General features: G+C 35.1%; 1 protein-coding gene across 4 annotated transcripts in view; it reads left to right on the top strand.

Annotated features, from left to right (window-relative positions):
• The window catches only part of SMARCAD1 (SWI/SNF-related, matrix-associated actin-dependent regulator of chromatin, subfamily a, containing DEAD/H box 1), a 96,137-nt gene that overhangs the window by 50,174 nt on the left and 26,484 nt on the right, over positions 1-19,479 (top strand). For all 4 annotated transcript variants that reach the window (XM_066280184.1, XM_066280185.1, XM_066280183.1 and 1 more), the window contains 4 exons: positions 3,099-3,200; positions 4,868-4,949; positions 6,556-6,947; positions 17,162-17,361. In XM_066280184.1, coding sequence (XP_066136281.1) covers positions 3,099-3,200; positions 4,868-4,949; positions 6,556-6,947; positions 17,162-17,361 — 776 coding nt within the window. The remainder of the gene's footprint in view (positions 1-3,098; positions 3,201-4,867; positions 4,950-6,555; positions 6,948-17,161; positions 17,362-19,479) is intronic.

The following is a 19,479-nucleotide window of genomic DNA, read 5'->3' as shown; positions in this document are numbered from 1 at the left end:
ATAAAAACCGTGAAAGTGTTGGGCTCTATAATTTGAGGGTGTTTCTTCCCACTCTGACATGTATCTCACTGAGGCCAGCTAAAACACCATTGCTTCCTGCTTGTCCAGTCCAGTCAGTGTGATACCTTCAGTGTAGAGAAGCAAAGTGAAATGCTGTGGACTGTGCCAAACAAAGTTCTTGAGTACTGTATTATGAAAGAGGGCAGGAGAGTTACCAAAACCCTGAAGATGGTGGTGGTGTCTCAGTCACTGACTTGCCCAGATAAAAACAAATCACTTCTTCCTTTTTCTTTTTTTTTTTCTTTTTTATTCTTTTTTTTTTTCTGAAGCTGGAAACGGGGGAAGCAGTCAGACCCCCACATGCGCCCCACCGGGATCCACCCGGCACGCCCACCAGGGGGCGATGCTCTGCCCATCCGGGGCGTCTCTCTGTTGCGACCGGAGCCACTCTAGCGCCTGAGGCAGAGGCCATGGAGCTGTCCCCAGCGCCCAGGCCATCTTTACTCCAATGGAGCCTTGGCTGTGGGAGGGGAAGAAAGAGACAGGGAGGAAGGAGAGAGGGAGGGTTGGAGAAGCAGATGGGCACTTCTCCTGTGTGCCCTGGCCGGGAATCGAACCCAGGACTTCCGCACGCCAGGCTGACGCTCTACCACTGAGCCAACCGGCCAGGGCTCCTTCCTTTTTCTAATGGGGGTAGGGAAGGAAAAAAATAATTTTCCAGATAGATAACTGCATAGTAATACTGATCTGCTCCAGTGAAAGTACCACATCTGGTATAGCAGCTGCAATTGGGGTCATCACCTATTTATGTTAACCTAAAATAATCCTTCAAAACCCATACAGACAGCATTTGTATAGGCCAAGTTGGGATGGGCTGGTGGTGTCAATCCCTAGTTCTTTTGGAAATAATGCTGCTGCTGTTGGTGCTGTGGTAGAGGGACAGTTCTGGGGACTTGGATTTAGTGCTTCCTACAGTGATGGCCCTTACTTCATGGGTCATGGAGTTAATATGGGGTTTTTGCCAGTGCCAATACATCTGCTCCAACTTTGCATTCTGGAACCAGAAGAATAACCACAGGATTGATTCATAAACCCTGTGCCCACAGAGCAGATTTGGGCCCAAACTCCAGTCACCTGACGTTTGTAAAGCTGTGGAATAAACTCTGGACTGAATAGGTATTTTCAGTGTCAAAGATTAGCAGAGCTGACAGAAGGGTGGGGTCAGAGAGCAAACAGCAAATGATAGAAACCCTGTCTGCTGTGTGTTTAATTTGTGCTCTCAATTTTTGGAGTCCCAAGATATTTACACTCTTCCAAATATGGTGGGGGTTTTTTGAGGTATAATTCACATAAGCATAAAATTAACCACTTTAGAATGAACTTTAGTGGCATTTAGTATGTTCACAGTGTTGTGCAACTACCACTTTTATCTAGTTCCAAAATATTTTTATTACCTTGTAATAGTATGCCATTCCTTTTAAGCAGTTTCTCTCTTAAGTCTTCCAGTTAGTCCCTGACGGCCATAGTCAACCTGCCCTTTATGGATTTACCTATTAGACACCTAAATTTCTATTTCCGATTATTATCCATCTGTGACATCTAAGAGGCTTGTTCTTGGATTTTCAGTGCCTTTAACAGTCGAGTGATGGTTGGCAGTATGAATTTTTGAGGGCTTTGAAATGCTTTCTCCAAATATTAGTGTTTATTATTCCCCGGCTTGAAATCCTATTGCTTTCTGATTAATGACCTCAGTTTGGCATGCCAGGCCTTAGGCAATATTAGTTCTGGTTTTATTTTTCAGCCTTCACCCTACCCATGGGCTTGGTGCTTCAGCCCAAGTAGCCACTTACTACTATTACAGAAACATCTAGTTTTCTTCTTCCTGCTGCAAACATCCATAGCATTTTTTAGTGGTTTGTGAAACTTTTATTTCAATTATAAATATAGAGGTACTGTACACACACTGCACATATCATTTATTGTCTCTGTCTTATAAAACCTCATCTTATTCCTGTGTTCAAGTGAGGTATCACTCACTATTTTTATTTTAGGTAGTGACAAAAAATAGCATTCATTTGTTGGATAACAAAGGAGATAAGTATGAGACTGTTTGTACAGCATGTGGTAGAGATCTAAGCAGAATATATAAATAAAAGCTTTTTGATTGACTGAAGTACAAGATTTATCTTAGTATGAACTAAGGAAATTGTTTTGTTTGTTTGTTTAAATGTAAAAATTTTAACCAACTTCAAGTGCTACTAAAGTGACACAGAAAGAGAAAAGAGATTGTGAATAGCCACAATTGTTCCCAGATATGTTGTTTACTTTAGTTTCTCATGTTTTTTTATCATTATGTCTTTTTTTTTCCCTCCCCTTTTTTTTTTTTTTTTTGCATTAGCTTGGAGAGACTTAGTATACCTGAATTATTTCAGGTTAATTTGAGCATTTGAGGAGTATTCTGATCTTCTTTTTTTAGCAGATTTATCTCATTTTGAGCATTGGCTATGTAATTAAGGTCTTTCAGCAATTTTTTTTTTTTTTTTTTTTTTTTTTTCTGAAGCTGGAAACGGGGAGAGACAGTCAGACAGACTCCCGCATGCGCCCGACCGGGATCCACCCGGCACGCCCACCAGGGGCGACGCTCTGCCCATCCTGGGCGTCGCCATATTGCAACCAGAGCCACTCTAGCGCCCGGGGCAGAGGCCACAGAGCCATCCATCCCCAGCGCCCGGGCCATCTTTGCTCCAATGGAGCCTTGGCTGCAGGAGGGGAAGAGAGAGACAGAGAGGAAAGTGCGGCGGAGGGGTGGAGAAGCAAATGGGCGCTTCTCCTGTGTGCCCTGGCCGGGAATCGAACCCGGGTCCTCCGCACGCTAGGCCGACGCTCTACCGCTGAGCCAGCCGGCCAGGGCTTTTCAGCAATCTTAAATCACTATTTTTTTATCCTTAAAGACAAAAAAATTTTTTTTAAAGGAACAAAAAGAAACAATTTTCTTCTATCTAACGTGATCATTCCAAATCAAGTCAAAATACATAATTTGTCTTTAGATTCTGGTTATTGATAATCTCTTAAATTTGTTCTCTTTTTTTCCTCAATAGGGAGAGGAATCAAATGAATCTGCAGAATCTAGCAATAATTGGGAAAAGCAGGAGAGTATTGTGTTGAAATTGCAAAAGGAATTTCCCAATTTTGATAAGCAGGTGAGTAGTGTACAGAGATTTAATCACTGTGTACTACATGTTTGTATTACAAAATAGTGTTTGAGATGTAAAAGTTTTGGATGAGTTTTGCATTTTTCTAATTAATTATTTTTTATTAATATTACAGAATATTTTTATATAGCTTATTAATTCTTTATGTTGTTTATTTACCTTATTTGCTAACTATGGTGTCAACACTATAACCATAATTTTAAACATAACTATAGTAACAATTGTGAACTTAAATATAAAATGTAAATTATCTATAAAGCCATCTATAACCCCAAGACAGCTGTTTTAGCTTTTTTTTTTAGTTTCTCATATTTTAAACTAATACTGCATTTCATTGTATTACTCCATAAGCTTGCCTTTTTTTTTTTCTTTTTTTTTTACGAAAGAGAGAGAGGGGGATAGATAGGGACAGACAGACAGGAACAGAGAGAGATGATGAAAAGCATCAGCCATTAGTTTTTTGTTGTGACACCGTAGTTGTTCATTGATTGCTTTCTTATATGTGCCTTGACCGTGGGCCTTCAGCAGACCACGTAACTCCTTGCTTGAGCCAGCGACCTTGGGTCCAAGCTGGTGAGCTTTTTGCTCAAACCAGATGAGCCCGCGCTCAAGCTGGCGACCTCAGGGTCTCAAACCTGGGTCCTCCGCATCCCAGGCCGACGCTCTATCTACTCTTGCCACCGCCTGGTCAGGCTCCATAAGCTTTGTTCAATTTGCCCAATAGTGAAAATACTTTCAGAGTCAGTAAGGACCAATACCAAGCATGCCAGTGCTAAAAGGACCACTGTTTAATTATGATTGTTATATATAGAAGCACATTATTTGTTCAATATTTAGAATGCATTTATACTTGCATTTGATTTATTCAAGTATATGTACAGATAGGACATTTGCTTAATTCTGATGAGCTGAATGCTAATCTTGCTTCTTTACATAGTTGAAACTACATATTTTGAGTTGACAGTTTGTAAAAGCCTAGCTGCATATGAAATTTAATTGAGCAAATACTTTTTAGTCCTTTAATGCAGTGCATCTCACGGCATATATAAACTAATTACTAAAATTTTGTGGCATTCCAAAATATATTTTTTGCCAGTCTGACCAAAATATAGGTATAGTTTTGATTCATTCATACCAGATGGCTGTTGTCATTTTTTTGTTTGACAGTCCAAGGGAAAGAGGTCAGTGCTCTTAACTAAATATTTTGGTATTACAGTTCTTTAAAATTCTTACAGCACACTGAAAATCGCTGCTGTAGTGCTCAGAGTACTTCATAGGGAAAGTAAAAATGCAGAATAAAAGTGAAGTTTCCTTCCCTTTGAAGACTGTTGTATATTTGTGGAGTTGAAATTATATACATACAAAGCTGCATAAAAAACCGCATATGAAATAATCAGTTAAATTTTAGATCATTTATTTATTTTATCGATTTGGGAGAGGAGAAACATTGACTTTTTGTTTCTCTTATTTGTGCATTCATTGGTTGATTCTTGTATATGCCCTGACCTGGAGCTCAGAACTGCAGCCTTGGCCTATTGGGACGATGCCCTAACCAACTGAGCTACCAGGGCCAACCTTTTAAAAGAGCATAAAAGTTTTCTATTCTGTGAGCTATTGTTTTTAGGTTTTTAACAAAAACATCATAACATTTCTAGGAACTAAGGGATGTACTCAAGGAACATGAATGGATGTACACAGAAGCCTTAGAATCTTTAAAAGTGTTTGCAGAAGATCAAGGTAATTATTCATTTTGTGTTATTATAGAAAATATATGCTTTCCATTATATTCTATATTTTAGTATATGAGAAAATGGTAAGCCTGTTATCTAATAATTAGATAATGTGATTTTAAAATACATTGGAAATAATAATGTAAAAGATTTTTAAATGGCCAGTTCCCAAATATTTTGGTCTATTCTTAATAGCAGTGTAAAATGAAACAATAAGTACCTTTTTCTATTTGAATAACTTTCTTTGATATTTATAGCTACTTGTAAACTACTGTTTTATTGAGTACAGAAGAAACAGTTTTTACATTTTCATAGCTCTTTGAATGGATCTTAATGATTGCAGGCATCATCATCATTGTAATGTAGATGTCCTAGTCTGCACTTGCATGAATTCAAAAGTAAGAGACTTACAAGATGGGGATCACTAGCATGGAAGAAAATTCCTGGTCCCATAGTAGAACACTTACTTTAGGAACCAAATATTCTATGAGAAGTAGTGGGGAAGAGTTGAATCATACATGTGTAGTAACCTCCTTAAGCAAGAATCAAGTAAAATAGCTCTTCATAATTGGCTTTAGGTTTTTCTTGTTTTTTGAAAATGATTTCTGTTAAGGCTATACCACAGATGCTTTGGTCGCACAGAACATGATATTGTATGGAAAAAAGAATGTATCACCAATTCTGAGTCTGAAAATTGATTCAGAAGAGATAGGTTATTGGTGATCAAAGGAGACTTGACTTGGGCTGGTAAACACAATACAGTTTACAGATGATGTGTTGTAGAATTGTACACCTGAAACCTATGTAATTTTATTAACCAGTGTCAACCCAATACATTCAATAAAAAATTAGAAAGCAAAAAAGAGAAAAATAGGATTGGTTGTGAATGGTAAGAAATTTGAAGAATACTTTTATTTGCTTATTATTTGAAATATACCAGTTTATTTGCTTATTTTTTTATGTATGCACAAGAATGAAGGAGTATGGTAAATATGTAAGTCTAAAAGCTCTTTAAGTAGATAAAACAAAAACATTCTAAATAATTAAGGTTAATTAGTACATGTTTTCTTACTGGTACATGAGGTAGCTAACTGTACCAGAGGCATTTGAGAAATCTACAAGCATGATTTGTTAATCAGTGATGATGTAATGCTGCCTCTTAATATATTTAAATAATTTTTTTAAGTGATGATGAACTTAGACTAGATGCAGATGGCGAGGGAAAGTTTAATTATAATGCAGAAGGTTTTGATTTAGACTGAGCCTTGTTTTTGCTGTACCCATCATCGTGGTCATAGGACTGGGGCTGCTAAGGAACACGTGGGGCGTATTGTGGATATGCAGCTGCCATTATATTTTCAGGGCCTTTGTTAGAAAATGCGGCTTTATATTTAATCCACTTTGAAAAAGAAGTTATCACCTGTTTTTGAAACTAAGTATTTCAACTTAGTGTATAACTTCAAATTCTAATTCAGTATGCCTCTTTAGAGTGTATCAAGATTTAACAATAAATTATAGTTGAATTCAGTACTCAAAATGAAAATAATACATGCTTAAATATTTTTCTTTAATTTGTATCTTTCTAATTTATTTTTGTCTTTCTTTATATGCAGAGATGCAATATGCTTCACAAAGTGAGTTTCCAAATGGAAAAGAAGTTTCTTCAAGAAGTCAAAATTATCCTAAAAGTGTAGCTAAAACAAAACTAAAACAAAAATGTTCCATGAAACCACAAAATGGTTTTAACAAGAAACGTAAAAAAAATGTATTTAATCCGAAGAAAGGTACTGAAGACTCTGAATATGAATCAGGTTCTGATGTCGGTAGTTCACTAGATGAGGACTATAGCAGTGGTGAAGAAGTGGTGGAGGAAGGCTATAAAGGCAAAATTCTTCACTTCCTTCAAGATGCTTCAGTTGCTGAACTCACTTTGATTCCTCAGTGTTCTCAGAAAAAAGCTCAGAAGATAACAGAACTCCGGCCCTTTAATAGTTGGGAAGCTCTGGTAAGACTACATTCTTTTTTCTCCGTGTGTCTGTGTGTCTGTGTGTGTGTGTGTGTGTGTGTGTGTGTGTGTGTGTGTGTTGTTTTAATTCACAGTACCGTTTATAGTCAAGGTGTCTTCAGGCCAGAAAAGCATAGATGTGTGGCCTTATCCTGTGTAGAGTAAAACATTACTTTCATTGTAAGCCAATAGTATTTCAAATAGTGTCATATGACCTAAATTTGAATGAATTAAGGGGTGATTTTCCTGCAAAAACCCAAGCTGATTGGCTGGGCATACTGTCACTCATTCTTTTGCATAGAAACTTGGTTCATTTCACTGCAGAAGAAGAAATTAGAGCTTACTTTTAGGAAGGAGTTGTTTGCTAGCCTGTTCTGATCTGTTACTGCTGAGACACCAGGCAGAAAGCAAGAATGTGGCAGAAATTTTACTACAACTACTTGAAGAGCAGTAGCAACACCCAGGGGAGCTCCATGATTCAAAATGCCAGCCTAAGTGTTTTATGCTTCACCATAGAGGAAGCAATTGTTTATTTTCTTTCTCTTTTAAAAGTGACAGCTCAATCTCTAGCATGTTTTTCTTGGTTAAACAACGCGGCCATTTTATGGAGTATAGCAGGCTGCAGCGTTTTTAATTGGAAAGATAGAAAAGTGTGGAAGCCTAGAATTCAAGCGTTAGGTGGAGGGGAGCATAAGCACTGGTAAGTACACTGCATGATCATTTTCTGGAATTTGATTTCCTGTAGACGAGTTTTATTCAAAATACATGTATTTTGAGTTTTATACATGTCAACAGTCAGCAAATCTTATACAGAGAAATGTAAGAGCTCTGTTTTTTAAATTTTGCTTCAACTTTTGTGAGAATGGGGGCTTTTATAGCATGAATTATAAATAGGCCCTGCGTTGAAAGTAATATGGATTATTTTTTACAGCTTTAGAAGATAAATTGACTCTTGATGCTTTATAAATGTTTGGGAAGTTTTTATTCCCTAAGTTAGGGAGCAAAGTTCCTTTTCTGATTAATTTGGTACTGTGACAGACCTACATGAGAAAAGTTCCCTGATAAGTGTCTTGAGGTGGTGTTATGGGAGGGTCCCTGAACAATGGTTGTAAAAGCATTTTTTAAATTAAAATATTTGAAAAATATAGAAGCAAAATTACTAGTATTTTGTAGTTTTAAAAAGAAGCCATTTGTTTTGCCTGAAGCCTTTGCTTTTGCAGAGAACATCTGTCAAAGCAGGCCCTCTCAAAACTTGTTCAGCTTTGCCTGAGTGATTTATTTGTTAAAAGATTTGCTGAAGGGTGTTCTTGTTCTTCTTTTCTTCCCTTTCGTATTTCTTTTTATCTTTAATGGTCTCTTATGTTATTGCAGAGCAGAGTTGGGTTGCTCAGACTTGTTGGGATTTTAACTTTTTAAATAAAGAATGTGGTTATCTGCACTAGTGTGTTTAGTTGCTGTAACTACTTGCCCAAATATCTTATAGTAACAATAAATTAAACCAGAGTTATATATGCCAGCTGCTTTTAAAAATGCTTAGCAACTTAACATGTGGAAAGCATATTTCCCCGGCTAATTAATTGGCATAGTTTAAATTAGTCTCAACACGAATTTGTAAATTATGTGTTACCTACTTAAACCCTGTCCCCTTTCTAAAAGATGAACACAAAGACTATATTTTTTACTAGCTATGCATGTAAATGTTTATTTTATGTAACAATTGCAAAGTAAATTTGCTACTTGGGTTCAGTGAATACAGGGTGTTGCTGTCCTGAGAAAAGTGGGTAAATGAAGAGGATTTGGAACTGAGTAGTGAAAATCAGCAAGTCAGTGTATATAAGCTTTTAGTTTTAATTAGCTTAGTGTTAAGCTTCTACTCTCAATTACTTTAGAGTTTTAAATATGACTGATTATAGAGCAATTTAATATCTTAAAATTATCAAGGAGAAAGTCAAATATTTTGGAAAAATTATTTAATTTACTCCTTCCCTTATTAGTCTAAGAGGCTTGCTGATGTACTTGTAAACAATATCAAAATGAAGCAAAAGGAAAAAAACACTTTATTTTCATAGCTACTGGTTTTTCTATGAAAATTAGTTGAAATTTTAATGGTTACTCAACCATACTTAAAATTACAACGCATTGTATATTAAGAACAGCATGCAAAAAATCTAGTAAACTCTTAGCATTATTGTTGAAGCTTATTTAGTCTTAAGGATTTGGAATTTGATAACTTTTCATTTTTATTAATATTTCATTAAAAATACATAATGAGCCAACAGATCAGTTACACATACTTTTAATTATGATTTTGGTTAAAACTGAAGTCTATAACACTGGTAGGTTAAATAAAACCATTAGTATTTTATTGTCTTTATTTTAAAAATAATTTGAACATGAAAATTATTACAACTGCCTTTTAAAACAAAATTTGAAAAGTTATACATCATTTTAGGACTTTATTGTTAGAGAATTACAGTTTAAAAAAATTAAATAACATGCTCTCAGATATTCTGGTCACCCCCAATTTGCATGAGGTATACTTGGTTATTTAAGAAAATCAGTACATTAGATGAGGTTGTTTATGTTTGCAGCTTTATACCCATTTTTTTCTTTGAATCATAAAAATATTGTTTGTCAAGTTTTCTTCATAGGTTTCTCATTTTATTTTTCTGCTTAATAGCAGTAAAATATGTGTTTATAAGAAACCACATCATTAAATCATGTAGACTTTAGAAATATAGGAAGTTTGCTATTTCAGTTCCCAACCAGTTACTGACTTTAATTAGCCTTGTGTAAAGTAGGGTAAAGATGATATTATGTCTATCTATTACATCTTTATACTTTATTCATAAATAGTTCCACCTGAAAACTTCATGTGTGCATCTACTTTCTTAACATTTACATCACTATAGTTACAGTTTTTCTTGATTGTTAACTAAATAACCCAGGTTGAGTTCATTTTTTAGTTTATGTTCTTCATTGAGCTGTTCCCATCTAGTAACTTCGACCACAGACCACAGATTTTCTTTTTTGCTTTGTTTGCCCTGTAGTATTATAAAATTCTGTCTAAATTTGTCATTTAAAAGCATTGTAACACCTACTACTTTCTTCCTGATAGGGTGACTGGTGGCTTTAGTAAATTTGTGTACAAGATTACAGTATTCAGCTTTGTTTTAACTTTTATACATTTGATAAACATTTTTTTTTTGTTATACATTTGAGTCCTTTGTAGGCTACTGCCAGGTATTTATAGCAGTGAATAAGATAAGTATTTTGTCTTCAGGACTATTACTTATTAGGTGGGAAATTAAATCTACTTTTAAACAATTTCCCCCTTCCTATAGAAATTCAAAAAATGTTTGTACTGTAAGAGTGACACACTGTGGCAAGAGAGAGGTACTTCAGTTTTGGCTATTTTTAAAGGAAAATGTTCGTAGAATGATACTTGAGTTTTTCATAAAAGTGATAGTAATCAGGGCCATATTGAGGGTTTTTTGTTGCTGTTGTTTTTAATGTAATTAATCATCAAGTAGAAATAGCTTTATAAATTTTTGAAGAATGATTTGTTTTTCTTGTCTCATATTAAAATGCTACTTGAAAGAAGAAAGTAGTTTTAGTTAAAATTCTATCATCAAGATACCCACTACCTAATAATTATTGAACATTCATCTATTTATACATATATTTATATATTTCTTGTTAGGTAAATGGGATCATATTTTTCTATGTCATCAATAACTTTAGATTTACTAGTAGATCATGCATTTACAGAGTATTTTATATTTCTTTAAAGTTTTTTTGTTTGTTTTAGTGAAGGTAAGTAACATAGGATTGTTAAATGCTTTTTGTCTTTCGAAAACAGTAACATGTTAACAGTAAGAGTATTCTTAAACCTTCTTACAAGTACCAGCAGCACCTATTACCATTCCCCCACATATGCCTAGTGAAGGTATTGTGGAATTAAATATTAAGGTTTTAAAAAATATATTTTTATTTTTATTATATGTACATGTATTTGGATTAACAGGTTAAATAACTATAGGCTTCTACTGCCCCCACATTTATATCTGTCCCCTTCCCTGACCTATTTTCCATACCACAGATAACTTTCACATTTTTTTGTCTGATTCTTAACACTTTCATATTGTTACCAGACACTTGGTCCTTTGGGTCTACATAGGAGCAGACAGTAATGTGCAGGATCTTGACTTATGCAGAAAGAATTTTACAAGACAAGGCCAGGTGATTTGAAAGTAAATTTTAAAAAGCTGAGGGATGGCCCTGGCTGGTTGTCTCAATGGTAGAGCATCGGCCTGGCGTGCAGGAGTCCTGGGTTCTATTCCTGGCCAGGGCACACAGGAGAAGCACCTGTCTGCTTCTCCACCCTTCCCCTCTCCTTCCTCTCTGTCTCTCTCTTCCCCTCCCGCAGCCAAGGCTCCATTGGAGCAAAGTTGGCCCGGGCGCTGGGGATGGCTTCGTGGCTTCTGCCTCAGGCACTAGAATGGCCCTGTTGCAACAGAGCAACGCCCCAGATGGGCAGAGCATCGCCCCCTGGTGGGCGTGCCGGGTGGATCCCGGCCGGGCACATGCGGGAGTCTGTCTGACTGCTTCCCCTTTTCCAACTTCAGAAAAATACAAAAAAAAAAGAAAAAGAAAAAAAGCCGAGGGAATGAAACAAGGAAAGGCCTAGAATAGAAGAAGCAACAGGAGAGCCTAGACAGGGCTGTTTTGGCTCCCTGGGAAGACAGAAAAGGGGGCCTTAGGTCAGGGGGTGTTAGCCCAGGACAAGCTGCCGCTGCCCACTGCTCCCCTGGTTGCAAGTCTCGTGATGACCCTTAGAATTTCGGAGAGACAGGCCTGTGGGGGAAGAAGAGGGAAAAGGGGTAAGGGAAAAGTGAGCACGCTGGGTCCTTGTCCTTAAGGGATTTTATGGGTGGGATTTTAGGGGAAGTCCCAGGGAAGGATCTTATAACATTGTAACAGCTCTCTTCTCATTGTTCAACTCACCTCTTGTGTCCATTACCTGTTTCCCAACCCTACCAATATAAGTTAGTATGGTAACTTTGGAGATCTTTTTTTTATTATCTGCATTGTTATGACTATGTAAATACCTTTCATAGTTGAGCCGTTAGTATACTACATGATTACCTTATTTCCTTGCTCACCATTTTGTTTTCTCTAGTTATTGTCTTGGTTTTTCTGTTTGCTTAGTTTTTTGTATACTTATTACTTCACCTCTAAACTCTTCCTCAGCTGTCTAAATTTCCCATCAGTTTTTACACTTCAGTTTTATATTTTTGAGGAAGTGTCTTTTGAAGTCTCATGACCAGCTTTGAATTAAGACTGGTTGTGTTACAGGCCGGCTGATCAGCTGTGGCCTTGGGATCTCATTTCCTTGACATTCTAAGGAATCCTATTGTCTCTTCTGTGTTGGAGCTCTTGTTTCTGAATTTCATGCATGCCTCTGTATTCCCTGGGGTTTTTGTAAATGCTTACCAGGAGATAGGTGAATAATACAATGGAGCTAGATTACCTGGTTTTGGATCCCAATTTTGTAACAATTTATATAAGCAAATTCTCTCTGTTCCTCTATTTCAGTGGTTCTCAAACTTTTTGAAGTTGGGGCACATTTAAAATCCTACAAATAATTGTAGGCACACTATATACAGATTTCTGAGAAATATGTTATAATTAATTAAGTCAAATATTAAAGAAAAAATATAAAGTCCAAGCATGCTTTTATGGTAATTAAATGAAATAAATAGAATTAAATTATTCTGACATTAAAAACCATTTTTATGTTACATTTTTTGAGTTATGCTTTTCAGAATTCTTAAAAAAGGGGTTAAAAAATTAAAAAATGACAAAAATGTTATCTTTTTATATATATAGATACATTTTTAGTAAGATTTAGTAAATTCGGCAGGCCCCGGCGCAAATGTGTTAAGCTTTTTCATTCTTGTGTTTATGAGAAACGTGAGCCTGGTGTGTCCTAGCGATTTCTTCAATGTTTGGGCATATATTTGAAAGGCAAACTCACATTTCCTCGTCAATACATTGAAAAATTCCTCTCTTTTTACTCTTGTGTTGAGGGTAGAAAATCCTAATTCACATAAATAGGATATTGAAAATGGTAGTAAAATGTTCAAAGCTTTTTAAGATATTGTCACATATTCTTTTATAGAAATCCAAAAGGCTTCAAGAGATAATTACTTATGTTTAATCATCAATGCAAAACCCCAGCATATCATCCCATATCATCTTAACTTGACACCAAACAAAGGATAGAAGGAACTTGCCTCCAGTCTTTCCAGGGAACATGGGGGGTAGTGTAAACAATCCAGCACCACAGTTTAACAGCCTTTTGCAACCTAATCAGGCAAGTGAGGTGGGGGTTGGGCAGGCTGTCCGCTTACAGCCAATTCCCCACACCTCTGCACCCCCAAAATCTAAACGCTAAAAACCCTGTTGGTTTTTTGATCCCGAACAGGCACATATTTCTCTGGAATGCCATAGGGCGCACCTTGAAATCTTCTAGGGCGCACCAGTGCGCCCTGGTGTGCACTTTGAGAACCACTGCCCTATTTATTCATCTGTAAGTGGGATATACTTATGGTACCAACTTATGGGGAAGTTGAAGGATTGAACAAAGTAAAAGTTCATGTAATTGCCTGACTCTTAGAAAATGTTAGCTTCAGATAGCCACAATATTTTGCACTGGAAGTGCTGCATATATCATATGTTGTTTTCTGCTTCTCTCCCCATATCAGTTCTTGCCATATTGAATCAAACTTTTTTGGATCAAACCATTTTCTCTTTTTTTTAACCTCCTCTGGGCTTTAAAACATTCTGGCTGTTACATTACCCATAATATATTAAGACTACATTTTTCAACCTCCCTTGTGGTAATTTGGCAAAATTCTATCCAGTGGAATATAATCAAAAAATATATTATGATTTTTGGAAAATATCCTTAAAGGATCTCTTCTTCCTGTTGGTTTAGAGGTCATTGTATAATGGGAACCACATATTGAAGATATTTAAAAATAAAGTAGAATGCTTTATTTCTGGAACCACTATAACCAGGTCTTAACTGCTTCCTTGGGTTATCATTCATATGATAGAAAACTACATGTTTCATTTATACCCCTGATGTTTTGGTTTACTGTATTACTCATAACTAACACTAATTCTAATAGATTCATCATTCAGTGAAACTTGCTTCTTGAAAATCTATCTACTGATGTTTCAGATTAGTGGACCATGTATCACTACCAGATAGATCTAAATTCTAAACTAGCAGCAATAATTTGGATGATCTCGAATGTTGGTTGGTTTGTATGGGAAGAGGGGTTGGGAGAGTGGGAAACCCCGGGCAGTTAAATATTGAAATTTTGAATCCAGAAATTAACCAAAACATCAGGCTCAGTTAAAAATCTCAGTAACCAACTCAAACTGTTGCACCAGTCTGAAGTGAGAGTTGCCTTTTGCACTTCTCTTCATTACCCATTCAAAAATTTCAAACATAAAAATTGAAATAGTATAATGAACTCAAAAGCTTCAGTGACCAGCTTGTCTGATCTTGTTTCCTCTGTACCCTTATCTACTTCCTTTTGACTCTTAGTTTTGTGAAGCAAATTTCAGACTTCATTTTATCCCTAAAAATTTAAATATGTACTCAAAAAAAATTTTTTATTCCTTAAAAAAAAAGCCACAGCAACATTGTAGCGCCCAATAAAAATCATCAGTGGTTTCTTCATATTAGAAAATATCTATTTAAATGTTCATATTTCTAGGTTTTCATAAATGCCATAAATATTTGTTTTCTTATTTATTTATACAATTAGCTAAAATTAGGATCCAGACAAGATTCACATATTGAGATTGCTCGATAGGTCTTTTGTAACCATTTTAAATCTGTAGGTTCCTCATCCACCAGTCTCTTTTTCTTTTTTTCCTGTAATATCTTTAGTGAAAAATCTGGATTATTTGTCCTATAGCTTCCCAATTTAGACTTTTCTGGTTAAACCTTTCTGGTATAGCTTAACATGAACACTTTTTTCTTGAACCAGTTATTTTCTGTCAAGTTATAATTAGAAGGTTAAATGCTTCTACCGGTACTTTTGCATGGTTGGTGGTGTGTTCTTTTATCAGAACACAGATGTATTTGGTTGTGTCTTTTTTGTAATATTAGTTTCTCTCTAATGTCTCCAGGTTCTGACCTAATGAATTAAGCTTCTTTCTTGATTCAAAATGGTTCTTTCTTATTTCTGCCCTTATTACTCTGAAAGGACATCCTAGATCCTAGATTATATTAGTCTTCTTGCAAAAAAGTGCCCATGAAATTTGTTCTTTCCCTTGTAATACCAGTTGTTACACTTAAAATTATCTGTTGCATGTCTTTTCCAGTGACCATGAACCACATGAGGACAGGGACGGTATATACCAGGGACCTTCACCAGTCAGGGCAGTAGTTGCTAAAAATAAGAATATAGGAAATGGTAGTTGCTTACAGTTAAATAGTTTTCTGATGTTTTGCTTGTTTGACTTTTAAGATCTTAAAATTTTATTATTTAGGGAGGTACTAGTTTCAGTGAAAAGAAAAGGGTGTGGGGGTTTTGGAATTGCTTACCTTGTTTTGTAACCTTGGAAATTGAAGCTTAGTTTATTCATCAGAATTGGTGGACTGATCTTGTAATTGCTGCGAGTATTCAATGAGTGATTAAAGGCATCTAGTAGTTTTTAGCACAGACTATATATTCCTTCTCTACTTCCTGGTTTTCTTGTTGGTTCTCTCACACACATACACACCACAAAAGCACATACACCATAATAGGCACGAAATTTGTTTTTGTTCTTATGAAAACCCTTAAAATCTTCAAGGCACTGAGTCTCAGAAATCCTATTTACATAAACTCTTTTTCTGGAAAGCGCAGTGGGAGGTAACGTGACTATGAATGTGTCCTTGTGAAAATGTATAGTAGTAGGCATATAACTTTGTATTTCACAGTGCCATTATGTGAAGTGGTAAGATTTTGTTTTATTTTTTAACCCTACAGTACATTAATAAAATGGTTTTGGAATAGATTGGAGATTTTATTTCTTTCTAATTTACACTAAAGTTTAGAAATGAAAAATATATATTATTATAAACTGTATTTTTATTTAGCATATTTATTGTTTGAGATTCTCTGTGAATTTAGAAATAAATTCATAGGGATTATTTACAGTTGTTAATGTGACTCTTGTAACTTGAAAGAATATGTAAATAAGGTTGATATGAATCAAAGTCATGTAATTCTACCCTAACAGATGATTCTATTTTATTTTATTTTCTTCTATTCTGGATTGGGGGCTTTCTATTTTTGCCCAACAAGTTTTCAGACGTTATTTAGCTTTATAAATCTTCACTAAAAATATTTTTTGTAATTTTCTTCAGCATATGTATTTTCAGCTGCCTATATGGGAAATCTTAATTCTGTTATAGCTATTACCTTATGAAATATTCATTGTATCCTTTAAAAAAAATAAATGCAAAAACATTTTGAAAGAAATTTTCTGAATATTCACACAAAACAGGTGTTGTATTGAGATTAATTTTTAGAAAATGTTTTATCAAAAGACTGGGTTGATTATAGTTAACTTTTAATTTATCCAGTATTTTACCAAGTAATACTCTTAGTTTATAAGTAAAATATCAATAACAAATAATAATTGGAGTTTTGAAAGCTTAAGGGATTATACTGATGATAGGGAAAAATATGTTTTAGGAAATTAATCATATTAATATGTCATAGTCATAGGACATGATGAAAATGGCAAGAGGTCAGTTACTGTTATTGTATTTCCTATTATTACCGTTGGTAATAAAGGTAAATCTGAGATTGTGAAGACAAAATTTGAGACAGTAAACAATTACTTTAGAGTTTCTCCTATTAGAGAACAGCTACCAGGGTCACAGTAACAACTGTGGAATTGTGCATTTTAGGGAGAAAGATACTTTGTGTCAGTGTGCTAAATTTGAAGTAACCGTTATCAAAGTGAAACATGGGAATTTAAATGTAAACATGAAGAATCAGGTTTTCTTAGCACTTGATTCAGGTCATTAGCAAAAGTTTCAATCAAACATTTTTCCTTATAAAGAAAGAAATTCAAACTAGCTTTCTGTTTACTAGATTTGAACTGTTAAAAATTATTTTCTTTATATACCATAGTTTACAAAGATGTCCAAAACTAATGGCTTATCTGAAGATTTGATATGGAACTGTAAAACACTGATTCAAGAAAGGGATGTGGTTATAAGGCTTATGAATAAATGTGAAGACATTTCAAATAAGTTGACAAAACAAGTTACCATGCTGACTGGAAATGGAGGTGGATGGAACATAGAACAACCCTCCATCCTGAATCAAAGGTAATATTTGTTGTACATACTTATTCGTTATTTTACCTCAGTTGTATAAAATCTCTGAACTTATTTTTGTAATATGACTGCAGAACTTAAATGTGGAAGTGGTATGTGTTAAAAGGGAAACCCAGGGCTTTTCTATGATGGCACATAACTGGTCTATGGATTTGGTTTTCATTGCTTTCCTCCTCCCTCTAACAAGATACTTTGCTCTATCATGTCATTATAAATTAGAGCAAGGAAATATTGTGCTCTTTATAATCATATTTTCCTCATCTGATGACAGATAATTTTATATGTAAACATAGAAACCTGAAAAGTTGTTTTAGATGGCCCTTTCCATAATTTGATACTTTAGAACATCATCTGCTTAATTGCATCGGTTTAAACATTTTTGAATTAGCTCAATTTTTTTAAATCATAATAAAATGACATGGTTAAAATACCCTGTATCTATGACTAAATATTTTAAATGCTTTCAGAAGCTCAGATTTGTAAATATTTTTTGGGGGGTAGAAACACATAAAAAATGAACACTTTCATTAAATAGATTATACATATAAGGAAAGATTATAAAAACCAATTTGAAAAAGGTGTATGCTTCCAAACTGTTATTTTCTGTAAATACTTTGTCATAATTCTTGCAAAAAATACACAGTAAATTATTTTTACTAAAACATTGATCATACAGTCAGTACATATTAAAACAGCATTTTGTGAACACCCCCACTTTACATGGTGGTGGGAGATTGGGATTGGGGAGATCATTTTGAACTTTCTTTAAAAGTATTCAGTTTTAAGTGGTGTGGGGACTGTTCAAAACACTTCCTTTTAAAATATATATATATATATAATTGTTTACTGTGATAATATTTGAAGCGGCAAAAACATGGAAACACCTACATTCCAACAATCAGAATAATTAGAATGAATTATGGTATATCTATACTATGCAGTGTTATGCAACTTTAAAAATGAGTTATATCTGCTCAGGATATTTCTGGTAGGTGTTTAATAAGATTAGCACTCTAGGGTCTCATTAAAATCAATTACCTTAGTTGGTGATTTTATTTACTACTGGTAGTTTTCTGAGTTTATTATCAAAGCATATTTGCTGATCATTAGTTAAAGTCAGGGTGTGGTTACTGGCCTTTAATAGTAAGCTACGATCTTTTCTGTGCCCTTCTAGTGTGCTATGGGATGGTGTAGGGAAACGTGATGCAGTGCCCACAAAGAAGCTCTTTTCTCTGTTGCATAGAAAGGACTATGGCCATATCAGCAAATTCATCTCCTAAAAGTGTAGTTGGAGCTGCTCCTTCTTGTTCTACAACATTGGATATGGGGAGTTCTTCACTCTACAAGACTTACCCAGTTGAGTCTACTTTATCGTAATTTGGATTTAAAACAATCAAGTGCTTTATTGCATCACTTAAAAAATTTCTCTCTTAAACCCACATTTACAAAGTCCTGTTATTTGTAAATAGTATGATCAGGTAATAAACTGTCCTTTTCATTAGACTGAGGACTTACTAAGGGAATATTTAATAGATGATAAAAGTAGCTTTTTTAAAGTTGTTTTTATTAGATCTAGTCCATAGTACAACATCTAAAAACCTATGTAGATAGTCTCTATAGAGTACATATAGATGCACATTTGGGGGTGAAATTTGTTGTCTTGCAGTTTTTGTTTTTTAGCCAGGGTAAGATTTGGGCAAGCAGTTTTACTTGATATATTGGCCAGGCCTCAAAAAGTACATATGCTACTTACTCTACAGACATTTAAAGTAGTTGCCTTGCCTTGGGAAAGGATTGATTAGCACAGAGGCAAATGGTATACTATGCTGATGAATTAGCTATCATGCTTTCTATTAACAGAACAAATTCTTTGTAGCAAAGTTTACTTCTTTTTTTTTTTTTTTAAAGACTTTATTTATTCATTTTAGACAGGAGAGATAGAGAAAGAGAGAGAGAGAGAGAGAGAGAGAGAGAGAGAGAAGGGAGGAGCAGGAAGCATCAACTCCCATATGTGCCTTGACCAGGCAAGCCCAGGGTTTTGAATTGGCGACCTCAGCATTCCAGGTTGACGCTTTATCCACTGCGCCACCACAGGTCAGGCTGTAGCAA

The sequence above is a fragment of the Saccopteryx bilineata genome, chromosome 5 (genome assembly GCF_036850765.1).
Source record: "Saccopteryx bilineata isolate mSacBil1 chromosome 5, mSacBil1_pri_phased_curated, whole genome shotgun sequence".
Classification (NCBI taxonomy): domain Eukaryota; kingdom Metazoa; phylum Chordata; class Mammalia; order Chiroptera; family Emballonuridae; genus Saccopteryx; species Saccopteryx bilineata.
This window is presented reverse-complemented; position numbering and strand designations above follow the sequence as displayed.